General features: G+C 41.0%; 3 protein-coding genes and 1 non-coding gene across 7 annotated transcripts; 1 reads left to right on the forward strand and 3 right to left on the reverse strand.

Moving 5' to 3' along the window:
* Nucleotides 1-282: 282 nt before the first annotated feature.
* Nucleotides 283-4,644, reverse strand: LOC115596588 (otoraplin). 3 transcript variants are annotated; one of them, XM_030441798.1, is made up of 5 exons: nt 4,626-4,644; nt 1,283-1,402; nt 1,022-1,161; nt 669-779; nt 283-579 (listed from the first exon to the last, which is right to left on the reverse strand). In XM_030441798.1, exons 2-5 carry the CDS (start codon nt 1,395-1,397, stop codon nt 556-558), a joined length of 390 nt encoding a protein of 129 aa, XP_030297658.1. In that variant the 5' UTR covers nt 1,398-1,402; nt 4,626-4,644; the 3' UTR covers nt 283-555. The 3 variants fall into 3 exon arrangements, with proteins under 3 accessions (XP_030297658.1, XP_030297657.1, XP_030297655.1); XM_030441797.1 differs by lacking the exon at nt 4,626-4,644 and adding an exon at nt 2,902-3,068; XM_030441795.1 differs by lacking the exon at nt 4,626-4,644 and having other exon boundaries at nt 1,283-1,505.
* Nucleotides 3,668-14,782, forward strand: gtpbp2a (GTP binding protein 2a). 2 transcript variants are annotated; one of them, XM_030441793.1, is made up of 12 exons: nt 3,668-4,086; nt 5,029-5,055; nt 5,402-5,586; nt 5,765-5,873; nt 5,981-6,178; nt 6,894-7,068; nt 10,817-11,036; nt 11,159-11,294; nt 11,407-11,465; nt 11,576-11,747; nt 12,122-12,286; nt 12,400-14,782. In XM_030441793.1, exons 1-12 carry the CDS (start codon nt 3,889-3,891, stop codon nt 12,580-12,582), a joined length of 1,827 nt encoding a protein of 608 aa, XP_030297653.1. In that variant the 5' UTR covers nt 3,668-3,888; the 3' UTR covers nt 12,583-14,782. The 2 variants fall into 2 exon arrangements, with proteins under 2 accessions (XP_030297653.1, XP_030297654.1); XM_030441794.1 differs by having other exon boundaries at nt 3,952-4,086; nt 4,951-5,055.
* On the reverse strand, nt 8,431-8,513 carry trnal-cag (transfer RNA leucine (anticodon CAG)). Its single transcript has one exon. It is a non-coding gene; the product is annotated as a tRNA-Leu (tRNA).
* A 599-nt stretch (nt 14,783-15,381) lies between the features above and the next one.
* On the reverse strand, nt 15,382-20,847 carry polh (polymerase (DNA directed), eta). The gene is made up of 10 exons (XM_030441792.1): nt 20,561-20,847; nt 19,158-19,292; nt 18,781-19,010; nt 18,453-18,631; nt 18,240-18,343; nt 17,995-18,114; nt 17,511-17,634; nt 17,266-17,331; nt 16,447-16,619; nt 15,382-16,348 (listed from the first exon to the last, which is right to left on the reverse strand). The coding sequence occupies exons 1-10, from the start codon at nt 20,695-20,697 to the stop codon at nt 15,430-15,432; spliced, it is 2,187 nt and encodes a 728-aa protein (XP_030297652.1). The 5' UTR covers nt 20,698-20,847; the 3' UTR covers nt 15,382-15,429.
* Between the last annotated feature and the right edge of the window lie 471 nt (nt 20,848-21,318).

The following is a 21,318-nucleotide window of genomic DNA, read 5'->3' on the forward strand; positions in this document are numbered from 1 at the left end:
GATTCTTTCCCTGCTGCTTTGGAGTGAATCATGAATGCATTGCAGGTAGTTTTCTTTGTAATCAAACATGATGACAGTGTCAAGAAACCCTGATGCTGCGATAAAAAAAAGGCTACAACAGTGTTGCAAATTAAATCTGATAATATGTTTGTAACAGTGGAGGATCTTCACAGCAGTTACTTACTTACACGACAGCTATTGCAATTCACAATCCTGAAGAGTCAAAGTAGCAACCTGGAAGAGAATGGTTATATCCCCCTTAAATAATTGATTGACAAATAATTCACTGATTGACTTGAAAATGGGTTTATTGAGCAAAGTGTATCTTTAAGACAAGGAAAGACAGAAAGGACAAGCTGACCCAACAGTAGGGGGTGTCAGACTGTGGGCAAAGGAGGACTGAGAGTGTCCAGGTTTTCATTCCCACTGGAGACAACACCAAAGGATGTAATGTCACATAGTCGGACACACCAGCTTGAGAGAAGAGCTGTCTACTTTCCAGAGTTACTAAAAGCAAGACTTGAGAAGAAAGGCGAGCCTTCGGTCTGTCACGTCTTAATCACAGTAGAAGTCCATCGCCTGAATAAATAAAATGAGATAAATGTTGGCAACCACTTAATAAAAAAAAGGAATACATTGTCCTCTAAAAAAGAGACAAATATACTCACAGCTGTGGGAATCTGAACTGTGTCTTGCACAAACGTATGTGTCTCCTTCACCACAGTTGCGGGAAAGTATCCAATGATGCCCATCTGGTCCACATACCGCTCGCTGTAAACCTGCCAGAGGAAATAACGAGGGCTCTTTCACAAATTACCATACAAAACATTATATATGCTGCATGTGCAAGTGCCCGCAATAGACTTCAAGTCATTTGAATATTGTGCATTTACAATGCAAAGGAACTGAATATTTAAGCAAATGTCTTTTTTTGACATTTCTTCTCAAAAAGGTCAGAAAGATCACATTTGTTTGTCACAGCTTTGCATTTTGTAACTGATTGTGACAAATATGCACATACACTTCCAGACCAGAAGACTCCGGCGCCCTCCTCTGGCACGAGTTTAGAATACACATAAACCATCTGACCCTTCTTAATGTTGATGAATCTGCAGTCGGGAGCAATGAAGTCATCCGAGGCTGTGGCCATGGACAGAACATCTAATCATGCACAGAAGACAAAAGAGGAAAAGGAAATATAGAGGACAGAAGCTACAATGAAATACAAGCATTTTATTAAGTGTAATAATTCTCAGGATAAAGTGTGCATGCTCTGACTTACATGAGCATTCTGCATCTCCACAAATCTTGTTGTCTGCTAGTTTATCCATGAGGACGGCCCTCGCAGTCGGGTGCAGTAGTCCCACACAGAGCAGAATCACCAGTGGATAACTCATGCTGCCTGAAAGAGCAGAACCAAGGGAGTGTTGTGTGTGTGTGTAAATGCGGGTGTAAAATGTGGACGTTTGAAGGAACAAGGCTATAAAAATCCAAAAACACATCTCTCAGCCAGGACTGAATGGGTGGCGCCCCTGCATCATAGGTCGCCTGGCCAATCGGTGCTGAGTTGCATACATGCCACACTCTCTAAAACTATTCATTTCCCACAGGGGAGTTGGCTGTCTTTCCTCAGATCTCAAGCAGTCACAGTTCATGTGAACGACGTGTCTTTGAGCTCTTCAAAAAAGCAAGCTTATGTGTTGAAATACATCATGTTCTTTGTGCCATATTTTTGAGCAGACAAAAATTTCCTGTATGGGGGCAGTCTTTTAACTTTTAAGGTATTCTATGTGACTAAATGTTAAATCTATAGATCATCTTGAGTAAAGTGCAACTAATCTAAACCTTGTTTGCAGCAGTTTAAAGGTATGTGTGAAAACTGATGATTATCATATCATGTTCAGTTGTTCATGTATGGTTTTGAATTCTATCGCAGTAGTGTTAGGAATGCATATTTTACAAGGGCATATAAGGTTTCATGTCTATCACGACATAATATTTGTGAGGTTCTTAAAGCAAAAAACATTGTTTTTATTCCGTCAAGGGTCACTGTACTTGAAAATAATGATTCTAATAATTACGTAATATTGTATACCATGAAATCTTGAAAATGTAACATATTCTGACGTGGTTATTGTACCATGAAAATCTCAGACCAAACACTCATTTGAAATAAGTTTGGAAAATGTTGGGCCTAAATACTTGGTTATTTGTCTAACACAGCTCTGATGATGCTCCTTTCATGTGATTTTAAAGGGGCGGTATGTAAGAATGCATGAAAAAGCTCAAATTACCAACAGAATGTGAATAAACAGCAGTGTTGACTTTATGTTGTCTATGTATTATGTTGCAGAGACATCTAATGAAGTTAGCATGCTAACCAGCTAGCCCTGTCCCGTGTTCGCAGCTCCTCTGCCAGCAGCGTGAACACTAACACTCCCCCGGTCCCTGAGCTCCCAGTCTGAACTGCTTTCTGCACAACAAATTGCATTAACTAGCTACAGTTTGCTACAATTAGCAACCGTTAGTGGTAACTTTAGTGATATGCTGCCCCCTATTTATTTTAGGTATGAATTTGAAAGGTAGACACATTTTTTAAACTGCACCTTTACATGCTAGAAATGAAAAAAAGATTCAAAGTGTTTAAAATGGTAAAATGCTAATTGCAAAATAAAGTGTAAATAACTGAATGCGATAATGGCGTAAAGTAGAAATAAGTATTTTCCACAACAGGAGGAGTGACTGCAATATAATGGAGATGCTAACAACAACTGATCTGTCCAGTCTAGTCATTTGACAAACAAATATGTTATACAAATATAGCCAAACCCGGTCGAAGCAACATATTCAAATAGTCTACACAACAAGGAAGTGGTTAAAGAAACATATGATCAGACCCACTTTCAAATATGTTGTATATATGGTAGTATGCTGGTCGATCTTAACTTCCTCTGAATTAGTATAAGTGTGCACTTCAACCGTCTGTATCCTCTCAAGGGCACCCAGAGGTCCATGGAGCAGTCATATTTTCAGCCAAACACCTGATGGCACTCTTGTCCCCTTGCTATGGTCTCTCAGTTTGTTTATTTGGATGCTGTTGCCAGGTGAAAAATGCCAATTTGGCAAAAAACAATTTCCAGGGGCAAAATGTGCTGTAATGCTGCCTGGTAGAAAATATGGTCATTGGAAACAACAAGAAGTCACACTAGTGGATGAATCATTTGAGAAAATAAACCACATTTTGTATTACTAGGCCAGTGTCTATGGTTTCTTTTGTAGTGTAAACACCATTCTTGTTTCTCAACATTGAGTTATTGAATATTACCAAAGAAGTAAAGAAGTGTTCTCCTTTATAGCTTGTAAATGCCAACCTATAGGTCAAATGAAATTCAAATATGACTAAGCTGATGAAACATTTAATGATCTTGTGTAATCATCTCCTGCAGCCTTTACAATGTTTTTGTGAACGGTGTTTCCTTATTCATCTGGTGCAAAGCGCTGTAAAACGGTGTATATCCGTGTGCGCCTGTTATAATGACCTTGGTAGCTAGGCGGGCGGGGCTCAAACTTAATTCGCTCTCAGGCCTCTCAGAAAACAAAGAACCGCTCGCTCGTGCTCTTCAGTTAAACAAATCAGGTGCTCCCTTTGGCATCTCGGACTGTGACGTACGCACACTGTCAAGTCAAAAAGACAGTCTCGGACGGCGGTGTTATTGTTCGGTTTGAAGAGTTTGGGGGTGGTCGGTGCTTTGTTTTTATTTTGGGGGCTGGAAGCTACCACTAGCAAGCTAATTCCACTCACGTACAGCTAGGGTTTATTTTAATGTAACAGCATTATATTTATCCAGGTAGCGAGCTGACAAGTTAACTTAGGTCCCGAAGTAGCTGATGGATGCGCGGGTATCGGAGTTATTTTGCTCAGGAAATGGAAACGGCTCGGGGTCTCAAGGTGCTGCGGCCAGCGTCAAACAGGGAAATGGCTACGGGATAGCCTCCAAAAAAGCTTGTGGGAAAAACAAGAAATCCAAAGCGCGTTTCTCCCGCAACTTTAAACCAAGCAATAACACCCCATATCTACCTCCAGAGGTAAGGCTGCCAACTACCGCCACTAGCGTTATCAAGCTAATATTATGTACCAGTCCTGTGGAAGTCTGCTAATAACAGTATAACATTAACCTTAAATGTGTGTTGGTGTACATGTTGATGACGGTAGGTATGGTATATTGCATCCCCCATTAGCGTCAGAGTTAGCTATCCTGTTTGACTTATTTTTGAACCAGTAGTGACACGTAGCTAGTCTGTAACATACAGGAAAATGAATGAGACGATAACGTTACCGATTTATTCGGCTAACAATACAGTGGCAAGCTAACATTTGTTGTGAACCTGAAATTGGTTTAAAATAATTGTGCTTGATTAAAAACCCAGTTCCTGTAGCTGGTTAGTGTCTTTTTTAGCTAGCTAGCAGAAAAGGAACAGCTGTGTTTGTAAATATCCAACGGGGGAGGGTCGAGCTATAACTAGCTAACGTTACTACTACATTCCTGACATTCACACAGCCGAGGACTGTGTTACCACACAGTAACGAAACATTACTTTGATATTTTCTTCACCACGTTAGTTACCTCATGTTTGCTAGTTGAAGTCTGTGACCAGTCACCATGGTCTTTAACTCGTAATCATAATGGGGGCACGTCTCAACATATTCCATGGCCTCAGTTGTTGTTACAGCTGATCCCCAGCACGTAACCAGTCCCACTGTCCTGTATTGATCATAAGTTTTGGTATACATTTGAGATGTGTATATTGACTGCCTACTGACCTTTATACTTTCCAATGTTTTGCCTAATAACCCACTGTTAGTCAGTTTGTATTACCTATTCACAGCAGTGCACTGGCAGCTCATTCAGTCAGATTGCTTTTCTTTTTGTCTTTTTAACAAATCAATAGGCTGTTGTCTCACTTCTCTACGGTCTGACAGCTGTTGTTCCTGTTCTGTCTCTCTTTGTTTCCCTCCCCGTCTCTTAGGCCGAAGAGGGAAATATAGAGTACAAGGTAAGCATATTGGCTGTCATGCAAGGACTGGGTTGTGTTAAAAACATATATTGAACTAGTAGCAAAGAATATCTTATGGCTAGGTCAATCTCTTCATTATAGGACGGTGGAGGTTGTTGGTTATTACAATAAGCTGTCCACAATATGTTGGTAATATGCCCAAACCTGTAAGTGCATTCTCACACTGTCTACCATTGAAAACCAACACCACAGCGGATTAGCAAGAGCATTTTTAGTAACTGGGCAGCCGCCTCCCTTGCCACATCAACTTAGAATCATTTAACTACACATTCCTCAATCTGTGTTTAGGTTCAGCACTAATGTCTGAAGTTTTTCCTTTGTTTAGCTGAAACTGGTAAACCCCACACAGTACCGCTTTGAGCACCTAGCAACACAAATGAAATGGCGACTGCAGGAGGGTCGAGGCGAAGCTGTCTATCAGATAGGTGTGGAGGATAACGGCATGCTGGTGGGACTATCAGAGGAAGATATGAGGGCATCACTGAAAACGCTGCACAAGCTGGCAGAGAAGTAAGATTTTATCAAATTCTCTTTTTATTCAAACCGTGGTGTCACTGTTTGACAACAGGTCATAACCTAAACAATACAGATGCATAAGCATACTGTTAATAACAAGTGATCGTTTTGTATTTACAAAATAAAAAAACACCACACCTTATTTATTTGTTTTTCTTTTTTTTTGGGACAGAGTCGGAGCAGACATCACTGTTCTCAGAGAGCGAGAGGTGGACTATGACTCCGATGTGCCTCGTAAGATTGCTGAGGTTCTCATTCGCAAGGTGCCAGATGACCAGCAGGTTAGTAGGGCCACTGTGGAAGCTTTTTTCTTTCTGGTTGTTGTTCTTTTGTTCTTGATCCGCTCATTTGTATTAATCACTGCTCATTCTTTGTGTTTTTCCTGCAGTTCTTGGACCTGCGGGTAGCTGTACTTGGTAATGTGGACTCTGGCAAGTCCACTCTGTTGGGTGTTTTGACACAGGGTGAGCTGGACAATGGGCGGGGAAGAGCGAGGCTTAACCTCTTCAGACATCTGCATGAGATCCAAACGGGACGCACATCGAGTATCAGCTTTGAGATCCTTGGCTTCAACAGTAAAGGAGAGGTGAGGAAACACCAGTAAAATGAAAAATGTGTAACTTAGTTATGATTTATGACGGTGCAGGTTGAAGACATTATGTTATGATTATCATGGGATTTACTAAGTTATTCAGTAGATCAGACAAGACTATTACCAAGGCTTTGGTAATAGTGATAAAGAGGAAGGAAAGTTCTAATTGAGCAATGTAAACTAATGCACATGCAAGTAATAGTAAGAAATATCTTGCCTGAATTGTACTTTTTGATAACAGGGTTCGTATGGGTGCTTGAAATCCTTGAAAGTGCTTGAATTTCAATGTTGTGTTTTCAAGGTCTGAAAAGTGCTTGGATTTTAGTTTAAGTGCTTGAAAGTGCTTGACATTATAACTCTGTGTCTTTCACAAAATTGGGATCAGACTGGATAATTAATTTCTGAAGTTTTTGCTATTATAAAATATAATTGTAGATGTTTACAGCATGATAATGTACATAACTGTGATAAAAAAATCACAAGTATATATATTCCCTTAGATACGTATTTCACCCCAGCAATAAGGTGCTGGAAAATCTTTAAAATGACCCTTAAAAGTGCTTGAAAAGTGCTTGAATTTGACCTTGAAAAAAGTGTACGGACCCTGAGATAAGTAACTGAAGAATATGTAGTTTTTGCTGCATCTTTTCTCTTTATATGGTAATATCAAGATCATGACACTCACAACTATGGTATCGTCTTTTCCCAGGTTGTGAATTACAGCGAGTCTCGGACAGCGGAGGAGATTTGCGAGAGTGCCTCCAAAATGATCACATTCATTGATCTTGCGGGTCACCACAAGTACCTAAAGACCACCATCTTTGGCCTCACCAGCTACTGTCCAGATTTTGCTATGCTGGTCGTCAGCGCAAATACTGGCATTGGTGAGTATCATCTGATTAATTAATAAAGTTCCAAAAATTTTGAAACATTTTTATTTTTACCTGTTAGGGTTAAATTTTAATGTTTATGTTTTTAAGGTTAGGAATTTGCTTGAATTCAAATATAATCCTTCAAAAATGCTTGATTTACAATATAATCTGTCTTTACAATCACATTTTCACAATCACTCATATAAAGATAATTTGATATTTGAAATTAAACAGTCCTGACGTTATCAAAGTTTATGTGGACAGTGATATAAACGGTGACAAGGTTGTATGTGTATAAGTGACAGTATACACTAATTGCTGTCAATGTTTGTTTACACCACTCCTCCACACTGTAGTGGACTTATGGTGACCAGCTGGCTTAGCACTTTGCAAACATGTGGTATCTGAGCTTATGTAACAGGCATCCATTTCTACCACTGCCATGTCCACCCCACATCCCTCCTGACTCTACAAGTCCCATAATATCTCGGATACCATCCACTCCTGTCTGAGAGTCGTGTATGTCAACATTGCTGACTTTGCTTAAAGAACAAAAAATTTGACATTCTCAAGAAGTTATTCCCCACATACTTGCAGGCGTTAGCCTTTTGCATAGGGGTAAAAGTTGCTATTTTCTCTGATAAATTACGGTGATTGTTTAAATTAAGCATTTAATTCAAGGCATCAGCATTTTAAGTCTCCACATGCTAAAAGGTTGTTGCGTTTCCTGCTACGGAAGACAATGTTTTTCCGCTGATTACAAGGTAAACGAGGTCCTCTTGTGCCATGCATCAGCTCAGAATATTTACTTTGGACGTTCACAAGTCATTTAATTATTTGGTGAAACACTCAATGCCTGACAGGTGAATGTCACCCTCATTTGAATAAAGTTGAGACCTTCAACTACTGACTGCTCCCATTGTTTCAATCACTGGTTAGTCTAATATTGTCTGAAATTCTACCTGTGTCTCTGCATCACATCGATTTCATTGGGTCTTTACTGTTACTCTGACATTAAATTTGACAACTGCTTTTATAGAAACATTCTGCGGTAGAGCATTATGTGCTTTCACCAACCCTCAGACCTTTTATGACAACAGCAAATGAGACTGAGTGCAGGAAGCTTGAACCATACCCATGTCCAGGAAGGACGTACTTAGAAATCTGAGCTACTTAAAGTGATGTGAAAGACTTAGCAATTCTTCACTTTTGACTTTGAAGACATATTGTTGCTTAAAAGTCTTTAAATGTACTTTGTGTTGCCGTGACAATAGAAGACTATTTGATTAAATAATTTCCCAGTCTGGGATCATTAAAGTAATTCTATTCTATTCTGTTCTATTAGTTTTGTGGGATTTGATCCAAAAGGGTTACTGTCAGAAGTGGGATTCGAACCCACGCCTCCAGAGGAGACTGCGACCTGAACGCAGCGCCTTAGACCGCTCGGCCATCCTGACTTATTTTAGTCTTGTTTACTCTGCCAAATGACAGCAAAGAGGAGGGGCTCTGGGGGCAGAGCATGTGCACACAGATAAGAACACGCTGTTATTGCTTGTGACCTTCTGTAGACGTGTACATGTACCTCTCTGAGCTTTTGAAAGCAATAGCCTTAAATGACAGAGTTATTAAGACATCTGTCAGGGTTCGTACGGGTGCTTGAAATCCTTGAAAGTGTTTGAATTTCAATGTTGCATTTTCAAGGTCTGAAAAGTGCTTGGATTTTAGTTTAAGTGCTTGAAAGTGCTTGACATTATAACTCTGTGTCTTGGCAAAATTGGGATCAGACTGGATAGTTTGCTTAGTACAAGGAGAAATAAAATCATTGTGTGTGTATCATCACATAAGCAGCCTGGTAGCAATAGAGAAGGATGGCTGAGGAGAAGGTGAATTTGATACAATTTGGACTGATGACATGTTCAATATTAATAAACTTTGATGAATAAGCGAACAGCTTATAAAAGTTTATGTCAAAAAAGAAAATTACCGGGTGCTCTCAGATCTCTCCTTGTCTCAAGCGTGCCTGAAGAACAGCAAGTGGTTTCCCTTTTTTTGGATAAAACTTTGTGATCTCCTTTAATTTCTAAAGTTTTTGCTATTATGAAACATAATGTTAGAAGTTTACAGCATAATACAATGTACATAATTGTGATAAAAAGTGAAAAAAAAAAATCTTGAGTGTATATATATTCCTGTAGATATGTTTTTTTTACCCAGCAATAAGGTACTGGAAAAGTTTGAAAATGACCCTTAAAAGTGCTTGAAAAGTGCTTGAATTTGACTTTGAAAAATGTGTACGAACCCTGATCTGTTGTAAATTCTAAGTTTTGCACATAGCAAGGAGTCCTAAATGAAGCCTGAGCCATGGAGACATTTCTCACAACTTAGCACTTTTGCTCACAGTCTGCTGGAGTTATTAGGTGAACTATATTCAGCTGCTGGAAATGTATGGTTGGCAGTTGCCAGGTATTTTTAAAGGTCATACTGAATGTATGATTTCTAAATGTCCAGTATGCTTGTTTTAAAAAGCAAAGTTTTCAGCCATGACAGGCAGGCAGATTTTAAATCTGTGGTTAATGTACCTTTGACCTGGATGTGTCTTTTGGTTATTGAGCAATATTTTATTTATGCTTGCTTGTAGCAATATGTCCAAAGTTTAATTACATTCTCCGCTGTGGAAAATAAGGAAAATACTTAACCCTGTGGGGCATTAAAAGGCATGTATATGAAATCAACAAGACTGATCCATTACTACACTTCAGAGGAAAACTGAAATGGGCCTCAAGGAGTAATCAAAATAAAGCTCAACCTGCAATGCCACAACTATTTCACATAATTATCATTTAGTTTATATGTGTTTATATTCTTGAATTTCTGCAGACATTTGAATGTAGGCGTTGCTGTGTTTGTGTGGGTGTATTTTCTAAATAGAGCATGCTGGGGGAGAAATGGGGTCAAGAATGAGGACCACCTCAGCTACGCAACAGACAGAAAGGGGACACGGTGTCTGCAACCCAAGAGCGACAGCCTTAATTATGAAACAGAGTAATTGATCTGTGTAATGCATAGGACTCGTCTTAGGTTCTGTCGAGCCAAAAAAGCCAAAGGGCGAGTAATCATCTTGTATCCTCCTTTGATGCTTTATCAGAGATTTTGGCACATCCGCTTCGCTCATCATCTGTGTTTAATCTATGCACCTTTACCTTGGATGCACTAAGAATCATCAAAAAACAAACACAGCAAACATAACAATCTGTTGCTTAGGTGATAAAGGAGGTCAGGGTATTTTGAGTCTGTCTGTCTGTCTGTCTGTCTGTCTGTCTCTATAATGTGTGTTATGGGTCAGTACCCTTGAACTCCTTTCGGTTAGTGGGTTATTATACATACACATACCATACATATCGCTTTCTGTCACATGCCAGCCTTGTTTACAAAGAAACATGACCCACCAGGCACCATGCCTCCAGGACACTGCTGCCTCTGTGAGATGCAAGGCATTAATGCTTATATGAATTTGTGTTTAAATAATCCTTAACTTATCTTATCATTTTCTTCTAACAACATTGTAATCATATGTCATGACAAATTCTACCTGGTCTTATCAGTTTGAACACATGGTCTCCTGACCCTCAGACTCTAATTAAGAGTCAGCTGATAAGCAGTGTTATCTTAGGTCACAACAGCCCTTACCCTAGAAGGATGCGGACTCCCTTATGTAACCCCTTCAGTAGCTTTATCTGAATCCCTACTGCCTTTTTTCCAGCTGGTACAACACGGGAGCATCTTGGGCTTGCCATGGCTCTGAAGGTGCCCATCTTCATCGTCATCAGTAAGGTGGACCTCTGTACACGAGCCACAGTGGAGCGCACGGTGAGGCAGTTGGAGCGCGTCCTGAAGCAGCCGGGCTGCAACAAGGTGCCCATGGTCATAGGCAGTAACGATGATGCCGTCACAGCAGCACAACAGTTCGCACAGTCACCAAAGTATGAACTATTTAAGGTTTCTTTTTGTTTTGCAGAAACATGTATGCTTCCTCTTTTATTTAGAACTCATAACAGTAGAACGTCTGTTTGTGTTGATCACATACTTGTGCTCTGCCCGGCAGCATCACGCCCATCTTCACCTTGTCCAGTGTGTCTGGAGAGAGTCTAGACTTGCTGAAGGTCTTCTTCAACATCATCCCTCCTCTCAGCAACAGCAAGGCACAGGAGGAGCTTATGCAACAGCTAACCGAGTTTCAGGTTAGTCTGAGATAAAGCAATCAGCTGGCACAAACATAGACAATATTTAATTTGCAGTCTAAATACCTACGGATGATTTTGATGTGATTGACAGCAGTGTGCATCTTTACAGGTTGATGAGATCTACACAGTGCCAGAGGTGGGGACTGTCGTGGGAGGTACTCTGTACAGGTCAGTGTGCTGAAATGCTTGCTTCATGTTCCTCTGTTCCACTTGCTTTCTCTGTTTTGTTGTCTAGCATGGACATTGTGTCTGACTCAAGATATTCTTTTATTGTGCAGTGGTATTTGCCGTGAGGGAGATCATCTTGTGGTAGGGCCCACAGACTCTGGCCAGTTCCACAAGTTGACCATCGGGAGCATCCAAAGGAATCGTTCGGCATGCAGGGTACTCCGGGCTGGCCAGGCTGCCACACTCGCCCTGGGTAACTTCGATCGGTCACTACTACGTAAGGTAAGACAAAACCTTTTAATCTTTTTCCCTACATTGTTTAGGGCAGCAACAACTGTTTTTTTTTTTTTTTTCGTTATTGATTAATCTGATAATTATATTCACGATTTATGGATTAATCGTTTAATCTATACAATGTCAAAAATTTGTGAGAATGTTTACCACAGTTTCTCAGAGCCCGAAATAATGTCTTTAAATTTAATCATAATTCACTATCATAAATGATAAAGACGAGCATTTTTTTTTTTTTAGATCAGCCAGTTGATTAGTTGACTAATCGTGGCAGCTCTGATACTGTCCATCCCATTATAAGTGTGTGTTTCTCATTTTTTTATTAAAATAAATGTCAATGATGATCAACTGTTTTCCAATTGCAGGGGATGGTGATGGTGAGTCCGGAGATGGATCCTACCATCTGCTGGATGTTTGAGGCTGAGATTGTACTGCTTTTCCATGCCAAGACCTTCCACAAGGGCTTCCAGGTTACTGTGCACATCGGCAATGTGAGACAGACCGCCACTGTGGAAGCTGTGTACGGCAAGGTTAGTTCATTTACTGAGCAGCAGTTGGCCTTGTCGGACTATTATTACATTTGGTTATTCTGAATGCTTTCTCTTTATTCATCCTCTTCTTATGATGCATCACTGTACTACAGGAGGAGCTGAGGACAGGTGAGAAAGCAGTGGTCCTCTTTAAGTTCATCAAGCACCCTGAATACCTGAAGGTAGGAGCGAAGCTGCTCTTCAGAGAGGGCGTGACCAAAGGAATCGGCCACGTCACCAAGTTGCAACCCGTCGCCCAGTACCTGCCATCCCAAAGCGAGGATGACGAAGCCTAAAGTTTTCTCTGAGATGCACAACAGAAAACACCGTCCCACCCAAAAACAAGGTGCTTCATAAACAACCTCCAAAGGCCACTCAGCCCTGTTCCCTGCGCAGTAACTCCCTTTCACATGATTTGATTGTTTTATCATCTTTTCCCACAGCCTTGCTGTCACCTCATTTGTCTTCTTCAGCCTTTAACATAACCGCTGGTATTTTAGTCTGTTTTCTGGTGTTAATGTGTAAAGTTGTGCTTCTATTCACGCCACTGCTAAGAAGAGATGCCTCTTTGACAACTTAGCACTACCAAAGTAATAGAATGTCAGGAACACATCGTCGCGATGCAAAGATCAGTAAGTGGCAACTAAGCAGTTGCTTTCCCACACCCATGTTGAGGTGCTACTGACACATTTTACACCTAAATGCACTCCTGACACACACTTGCACTGAAACATAAATGCCAGTGTTGATATACCTTTGGCAGATAATCATTTACAAACTCACAGTTGCAAGTATGAGATGCGTGGACATGAAGGTGTCACCTGTATCACTAATGTCATTGTTGTCATGGCCCCACAGCAGCTTGTCTGCGTTACCAGCACTGTGCCTGACTGATAAGTACAAGCCTCTGATCTCACTGTATTTGAATACTCCAGGCCTTGTTAACATGTAAACATATATTTTACTAAACAGACCTCTTTCCCTCGCAGCCTTGCATTCACACAAACTGTGTTGTAGGTCAGTAAAACAGATTTTTTTAAAACGTCTTAATAAGTGCAGAGTTTTTAAAATTCCACTTTCTGCGTACCCTTGTGAACATCAGCAACACCAATGGCTGCCTACTGGTTTGTTTCGTTTGGATTCCACATCTAGGCAGTGTGCCAGGGAAGGTGTTCAACAGGTTTTGCGTTCTCATGCACGTTCAGATATTTTGTAAAACAAAAGTTTTGTCAAGGGGATTTTGGTGAAAGGAGGGGGAAAATGTTTTTTAAAAAGTATGCTTACATGTGAAAACAAGGCCTAAATATCTTAAAAGACCTTTTATGGATTGCATGATCATCATGAAAGCACTGAAAGACTATTGTAGGCCTCAGACACAGCTTATAGGTCGTACATAAGCTAAACCATCTTCAAGCTATATTGCTGACAAGGGCACTTTATGAAGGTAAAGCAGAGCATTAATCTGCGAGGTATGCAAAGTTCGAACTTGACGCGGTTTGTTTGTCAGCCTGCCAAGATGAATCGCACTGGCAATCACATATTAACTGGTTTTGTTATGTTGAGTATGTTTGTGAGAACTGTTTTTTTTTTTATTCACAAATAATGCCTCACGTTAGTGCAGTGAGATGGTAATGATCTCGCTGCCTATCTTTCAAGTGCTTTAGTTACTCAGGTCAGTGTAGATAATGTATTAGACAGCATTCCACTCTCACAGAAGTATTCGTTGGAGATTTCTGTCTTACTTTGGGGGAGGGAGGGAGGGGGGAGGATGTGAGCTGCCTAAAGATGCAGCTTTGTTTCAAAGCAATTATGTTCGAGGTACATAGCGTCTCCTCACTCAAGTTACTGATGTCACAACTTTAAAGGGGTTTAACACAGTGCCTGATGGAACTACTGTTTGAGTAGTTTACCATTACACCCCAAAGTTGTACAACTTAGTAAAAAAATGTAAAAAGTTGGTGCTACTCCTTCAAACAGCTTTTCATATTTGGAAGACGACTTTGAAAATGAGTGTTAATTGCTACGCTGTTGAAGGCTGCTGTTTGCCTTGTTATCTGTTTTGGTATAGCATGTTGATGTGACTTGTACATAAGATTGTCCCAGTAACATCAACGATAGACAGCTGAAATGTGTGCCCCGTTTTGTTGCACCCATGTTGTTCTTATGCACAGTTTATGTGAACTCGAAGAACGCCTTTCAACCAAAATGTTTTATAGCTTTTATGAAGAGTTTTATCAGGTGTTTGTTTTAATGCATCTGAGATGTATTTTATAGATTTCTAATAGTTCCAGATTTTACAGTTCATTCAACGTTTTTTTCACTGTTTTCGCAGTCTTCTTTATGACACCAAAACATCTTCACTTTTCTGAAATCACCTGTAAGTTTTCCTTTTAATCACGATTGTAATATTCTATTATTTGGGTGAAATGCAATATTTATGTACAGATCCAATTTGTGTATCCTGATGCACATGAATAAAACTAATAATCTCTTTGCCGGGCGTCTCCTTTTGTTAACTTTTATATTGCTGTGTTGTCCACCATGTCATCATACACCCAGCTTTTTATCTACAGGATCACATGTCCCAGAGCCATGACTCGCTTCACAAAACTCTGTTTAAAAGGCTTGGTTTCACTTTCCTGCCAGTGCTCCTCCTGTTATGCTCCCTCTGCTGATGCAAGACAGTGCAAGAGTGACTTCCTCATTGACTGGTCTGTCAGTGCACCACAGAACAATATGTTCACCACTGAAGACGGGGGCGAACAACATTTACTCCCTTTTTTAATTCTTTTACCTCTTGAATTCACAAGAAAACTTCCTATTTAAGATTTGAAAGAGGCTTCCTGCTGATGATACAACTGATTGCTGACATCTGCTGGCATGTCAGAAGACTACAACATGTCAACGATTACAAAATGTAATGTAAAAATCTTTAATATACTCTGCTTTACAAAGATATGGCTTTAAAATATTGCCTTTCCCTTCATATTAACAAGCAAACAAGAAATAAAAGACTTTGTCATTTTTAAACATTCTTATAATAATAATAATAATAATGATAATTACAACAAAGCACACTAACATTGATCATTTGGACATCATTAGAAATTTGTGTTTGAAAATGCAGTTTCTAAAGCAGATCTTCAGCGCCTCTTAAAAAAAGAATCCAGAGTGCCAGTGTTTCCCCCCTGGGAGCGATGTCTTTTTGACTGGGGTCCCGACTGGCCTCTTGCTTTTGTCTTTCCCCGGGAGGACTGGGCTGTGTCTTCTCCTCCTACTCTGAAAGGAGTTGGAGAAGAAGAGGACATGGTGGATGAAGAGGCAGAGATGTTTGCTGAACCTGTTGATGAGGAGAGCGACTTCTGGAGGTCTAGGGCAAAGTGATAGTCATTGTGTTCAGGCATGTCCCAGACCGACACCTCCTGGCCACAGCGTTCACAGTTCAACAGGTCTTCTCTGGCCACACTGGGAGGACGGTGGTTTAGATCTGGGTCAGTGTCCGGTTCGTTCTCTGACTTTTCATATGCTGACTGATGTGGTGTGAGCTCGGACACAGCAGCCACAGTGTCGTCAGAGTCTTCTTCGTTTACAGGCCCAGGCTTGTTCAATGTGGAGACTGAGGCCTGTAAGCTTCTTTCAACGCTCTTCTTGTGAAAGAAAGAGGAAATGCCAGAATGGGGGCTCGCTGAACCATTTTCAGAGTGAGAAATAACTGGAAGGGAAGTAAGAGGGTAATTGGTATCTGTCTCTAGCTGAGTATCAGCAGCAGAGGAGAAAGATAAGAGACTTCCTGTGGAGCCAACGCCATCATCCTCCTCATCTTTTGTACACTTCTGTCTTTGTTTCTCTGCTGCCTTTTGAAAGAAGGACTGGATGGTGCCAGGTTGTTTGCACGTGGAGTCATTTTTTAGTTTAGTGGTTGGCTGGGTGGGGGATTGAGTGGTGGAGAAAACACTCTGGGTTGAAGTGACATCACTGGAAAGAAAGCCGGCGATTCCCCCTGCAGATGGAGCGTCACTGAACTTGCTGGCTGACAGGTGTAGCAGGGTGAGGGGTGGAGTCCTGGGGACAGGATGTAAGACAGTGTCATAACACACAGGATTACTCCAACTACTGACTACTACTACTGATATTTTACCATATTGTTTTGTTGTAAATACCATGCTGCCTGGTGGTTTCCTGCCGTGTTGAGGCTCTTGATGATGGCGAAGCTGTCACTGGATAGTTTGGTCGCCTCGTAGCGCACTAAAGCACAACAGCGAGAGAAGCTGCTCGGCCTCTTGTCTCCGAGCTGACGCACACCAACTGTCAACAACTTAGCCACTCGACCATTCTGTCAGATGGTTAGAAATGATAGGCACTGGTGTGAAACCCAGTCATGTTTATAGAACATCAATGTGACAGCCAGCTGAGGGAATAGGTGCTACTGCTAAAACAACAAATAACAACATCTTAAAAGGGACAGTGTGTAATATATCAAGTATTTAGCGCCATCTAGCTGTGAGGTTCTACACTACAACACTCCATTGCTCACCCCTCCCGTTCTGAAGACATTGGAGACGTTCGGGAAGCTACGGTGGCCCTGACGGACAAGAAACTCATTTTCAAAATATGGACTCTTTCCCAACAGCGTCGAGTATTTCTACTGATTCAAGTAATGAGGCAAAGATGTAGTTAGTTATTAAGGCTATAAAACTAGAGGTTCCCTCTCAGTTCCGCAGTCAAGCTAGCTCTGAGCGAAAACGCGTTTAGCCTTAGTACGTAGTACCACGTAGTGCTTTCTGTCCCTCTCGGCAGTCCATCGTTTTTTAAAACCAGAAAGACATGGCGGCCTCCAGAGAGCTTGCCCGTGCTATGTATATTCAGATAGGTAAAAGAGGACTTACTTATGAAAGAAGACGTTGATTTGAGTTAATAGATTACTTAAATCGTTACACACTGTCCCTTTAAATAATAAAATATTAACTACATAACCTCACCGCTTCTCTGTCCTTGGTCAGCCTCTCTTCTAGCTCGAGGGCCAGCTGATGAAGCCAATACTGTACCTACACAAAGTGTATTACAATTAACATGAAAACAATCTTCAACAATATGTAATGTTATCTTCCTTATGCATCTAGATGGACTGATACTGATACAACTTTGAGACAATGTAGTCGTCTCAAAGTTTCATCAGTTTGAGTCCGAGACCAGTAATTAAAGAAACTGAAGTGAAGGGCTTTACCTGCTCTTTCGTAGCCAACGATGTCTTCCCAGGGAAGTTTTTACTGCAGCCTATGGACTTAGGAAGCTGTCTGGGTTTCACTGCTTCAAACTCAATCCCTCGACATAAGTCATACAGCCACTGGCTGCAGAGCACAGAGATACATTTGTAATAAAATATGATTAAAACAATCAGTGTTGAAGTTCTGTTTATTTCTGGAGCACTTTCATCAAAACAGGTTTGACAAGACTTTGCCCCGAGCCAGTCTAGTTTCATATGCAGGGATTATGTTTTTGTGTATGCTTTTAGACCAGAAACATCAGGGGAAGTAAAACAGTTCAACAGCTGAATAAATCAGGATGGCCATGTAATGACCGGTTCAAAGGTTTTATAATCAAAAGTCAATTACAAGTACAGTGGCAATGCAAGAATCATGCAAGAGTTCTGTTCACCAGTCATCTTATGACACTTCACACTTTTAAAAGGAATACCTTGCTCATCTTACCCTGTCTTTTCTCCAAAGTGCTGTCCCAGCTGGGCCTGAGAGAAACGAGTCAGATCTCCCATGTTCTGCACTCCCAGGGTTTCTGTAATGGAGGCTCCCATCTTACCCCCCAGGTTACGGCTGCACGGGTTACACAGGCCATACAAGAGTACAGTGTATTGTTAGTCATATTCTACCTTTATTCTCAGAAAAGGAGTGTAATTTGTATTGAGTAAATTATTTATGTAGCAGTGCTTTGACCTCACATCTTGCCGATGGGTAGAGAGTTGAAAAGTTCTGTCACAGAGTCCAAAGGAAGAATGGTTTGTCGGTTAGGTTTGTTCAGACCGCAGGCAAGTTTGGCCAAAACCTGAAAAAAGTAGACAGTAAACTGTGATGACAGCAAAGACAAACACTGTTCTATAAAGTTTTGTACGAGCATTATATTAATAAGAACAAAGCTGAAGAGGTTTATCTACCTTGTTGTGTGATATTCCTGCTGAACAGCGGAAGCCTGTGTGTTTCTCCACTGCTGCCCTCATTTCCTCCACAATGAGTGCCCCTATAGTTAGCTGCAATTCTGCAGAGCTCTGCTCCCCTAGTAAAGACTCAGATAAGGATTCCAGCCACTGCTGGAGACCTCTGGACCTCTGTCCCTCTGAGGACCAACATCACGCTGTTAGGAAGATACATCCTTTCACAGTTTTTGCTGTTAAGCATCGCTTTTTTTTATTTTTAACACATTTCCTGTGCGTAGTGCCAGTGATTTGAGTTATCGATTAGTCATTTTAGGTTTGGTTATAATACCTTTGTCCAAGGCAGCATCTTCTGCAGGGTCCTCTTCAGGTGAGCTTTGTGGGTACCCCTGGACGTAGGTTGTCCTCAGCAGGTGAGGATCAATTTGTTTGTCTGCCATGTTTTTGAGCCGCTGCTGGACTGCCGCCGTCAGATCCATGTAGGCCTCATCAATGCTGGCTCTCTCAATCACAGCAAAGCGAGACATCACCTCAATCACCTCCACACTGGCCTCCCTGTAACTACACAACAGTGAGCAGGTTATCTTACAGCTGGTCAGAGGAGTGGAGATATCAATCAACCCGTTTACTATCAAGCCAAAGAAAGAAACATTTCACGACACAACCCCAGGAACTGTGAACAGGTGTGGAGGAATGAACAGCCCTTACTGTGTCAGGTCTGCTTTGCCATGAGACTCACGCACTCGTGCCACCTGGAGATCTGAGCATTTTGTCTTTGCATCGTCCACCCACATGTTCCTGGTGACACCATGGGCCCTGGCCTCATAGCTCACAGCTATGATACTAACAGAGGAAGACATTTAGTTAAAAACCAAAGTTAACAAATGGTAAGAACATATCAATTGTACGGTCCAGGGGCGGGGGGCAGGCGGGTGAGTTTCCAACACAGAGACAGCAATTTAAATGGTAAACACAACTGAGCAGGCCAGTTGTCAGGGACCCGGGAAAGATCAAGGAGGCCTTTCACATCCAAGACCATCCTTCAACAGAAGGAACTTACCATTTTTTCAGAGTTTCAGTATTAGGTCATTTGAATACTGTGAAAAAGCTAGTGAGAGGCATTAACTTCAGTTTACTCCGTCTACTCAAAATGAACTTTCGCACTTAAAGGAAGTGTTCAAAAATTCAGTCATTATCTACTCACTCCCATTCCGATGGAAAGTCTGGTGAAGTTTTGTAGTCCATAAAACATTTCTAGAGCCTCACAGCAAAACAGCGGTGCCAGATTCTCTTTTACAACTGTAACAAGTCCCTAACCCTAACCCTACAAAAAGTAGTTTTGTTTTTTTTTACTTTTACAAGGAGTCCCCATCTACTTCATTTGCTCAGGAGAATGCCGCAAAGTCGTTTTGCTGTGAAGCTTCAGAAATGTTTCATGGAAGACTGACTTTCTACTGGCATGAAGGCGGGAAAATTATGAGTGCAAATTCATTTTTGGGTGAACTCATCCTTGAAGCCTGGTATACTTCCTGTTCTGTCATCAATCTCACTCTGCAGCTCTTGCTTTAAGCTTTACTCTCTGATATACTTGCATCAGTTCGTCCGATAACACTCATCTACACTCTACAATTCAGTCATTATCTACTCACTCCCATTCCGATGGAAAGTCAGGTGAAGTTTTGTAGTCCACAAAACATTTCTAGAGCCTCACAGCAAAACAGCGGTGCCAGATTCTCTTTAACAACTGTAACAAGTCCCCATCTACAAAAAGTAGTTATTTTCTTTTTTTTTACTTTTAGAAGAAGTCCCCATATACTTCACTTATTCAGGAGGATGCCGCAAAGCCGTTTTGCTGTGAAGCTTCAGAAATGTTTCATGGAAGACTGACTTTCCACTGGCATGAAGGCGGGAAAATTATTAAATTAAATTATTATTGAAGCCTGGTATACTTCCTGTCCTGTCATCAATCTCACTCTGCAGCTCTTGCTTTAAGCTTTACTCTCTGATATACTTACATCAAGTCGTCCGATAACACTCATCTACACTCCATTGTTTATGCTCCTTTCAGCTGTGTTGACCATAAAAACAGCGTCTCTGTGTGACAAACTCACCTGCCTCCTTTCCACGTCTTGTACTGGGCCACCACGCAGGGGGTGTTCCTCAGAGCCGGATTGAGCCTCTGCTCCACCTGCACGTAAAAACAGTCCATGTCCACCAGCGCCACCACTCTCTCCTTTCCATAATCCATCTCCGAGCAGGAGAGTCGGTCAGTGAGGACCTAATATACCCCAACTACCCGGTGGAGGTGTTAACTCCACCTCGACATGTTCCTGGCGCTTTGTATTTCGCGCAGTCATCTGGAGTTACATAAATACGTCATCAAAAAGCGACGAGGACGTCATCGGCATACGTCGGACATAGTATTTTTTTTCTCCCTACCTTTATTTATAACCAAAGTCTGGACATTACGATATTCATTTGGAATAAATTACAAAAAGTACACATTTACAGACCGAGAGTATGAGGAGATAAAAGTTGTTTAGGAGCATTTGCTTTAGGGTGAATAAATAATAACTTTATTGTCAGCCGAGAAGCCAGGAATCAGCATACTTTTACAATAAATACATTATTATTTTGTTGGACTGCAACACGTTTTAGGCAGTCCTGGATGCTATGCTTAACGTAATGACGGATAATGAAGAATTTATTTATTAAGTTTGCACTCACGCAACCACAGTCGTTGTTATCTGATAGGCTTAGCACCTAATATTTCAAACGCAGCAGTTACTTTGTTCTTCAAATTATTTTAAAAAGTGGTTTGAGTTTTAATTTGCATTTATTTTATTTATTTCTTTAGGACCATGTTTCT

The sequence above is a fragment of the Sparus aurata genome, chromosome 15, assembly GCF_900880675.1.
Source record: "Sparus aurata chromosome 15, fSpaAur1.1, whole genome shotgun sequence".
Taxonomy (NCBI): Eukaryota; Metazoa; Chordata; class Actinopteri; order Spariformes; family Sparidae; genus Sparus; species Sparus aurata.

Bases quoted from the DNA above. Each gene is read 5' to 3' on its own strand.
- LOC115596588 (XM_030441795.1), bottom strand. From the start codon at position 1,502: ATGTGTTTTTGGATTTTTATAGCCTTGTTCCTTCAAACGTCCACATTT. The intron at 1,162-1,282 runs GTAAGTCAGAGC...GTGCATGATTAG, and splicing joins TGGAGATGCAGAATGCTCAT to ATGTTCTGTCCATGGCCACA. The intron at 780-1,021 runs GTATGTGCATAT...TTCCTCTGGCAG, and splicing joins GAGTCTTCTGGTCTGGAAGT to GTTTACAGCGAGCGGTATGT.
- gtpbp2a (XM_030441793.1), top strand. From the start codon at position 3,889: ATGGATGCGCGGGTATCGGAGTTATTTTGCTCAGGAAATGGAAACGGC. The intron at 4,087-5,028 runs GTAAGGCTGCCA...CCCGTCTCTTAG, and splicing joins CCCCATATCTACCTCCAGAG to GCCGAAGAGGGAAATATAGA. The intron at 11,466-11,575 runs GTCAGTGTGCTG...TTTATTGTGCAG, and splicing joins GTGGGAGGTACTCTGTACAG to TGGTATTTGCCGTGAGGGAG.
- polh (XM_030441792.1), bottom strand. From the start codon at position 20,697: ATGGATTATGGAAAGGAGAGAGTGGTGGCGCTGGTGGACATGGACTGT. The intron at 18,344-18,452 runs GTAGATAAACCT...TACTTTTTTCAG, and splicing joins CAGGAATATCACACAACAAG to GTTTTGGCCAAACTTGCCTG. The intron at 18,115-18,239 runs GTGAGGTCAAAG...TAACCCGTGCAG, and splicing joins TCTCTACCCATCGGCAAGAT to CCGTAACCTGGGGGGTAAGA.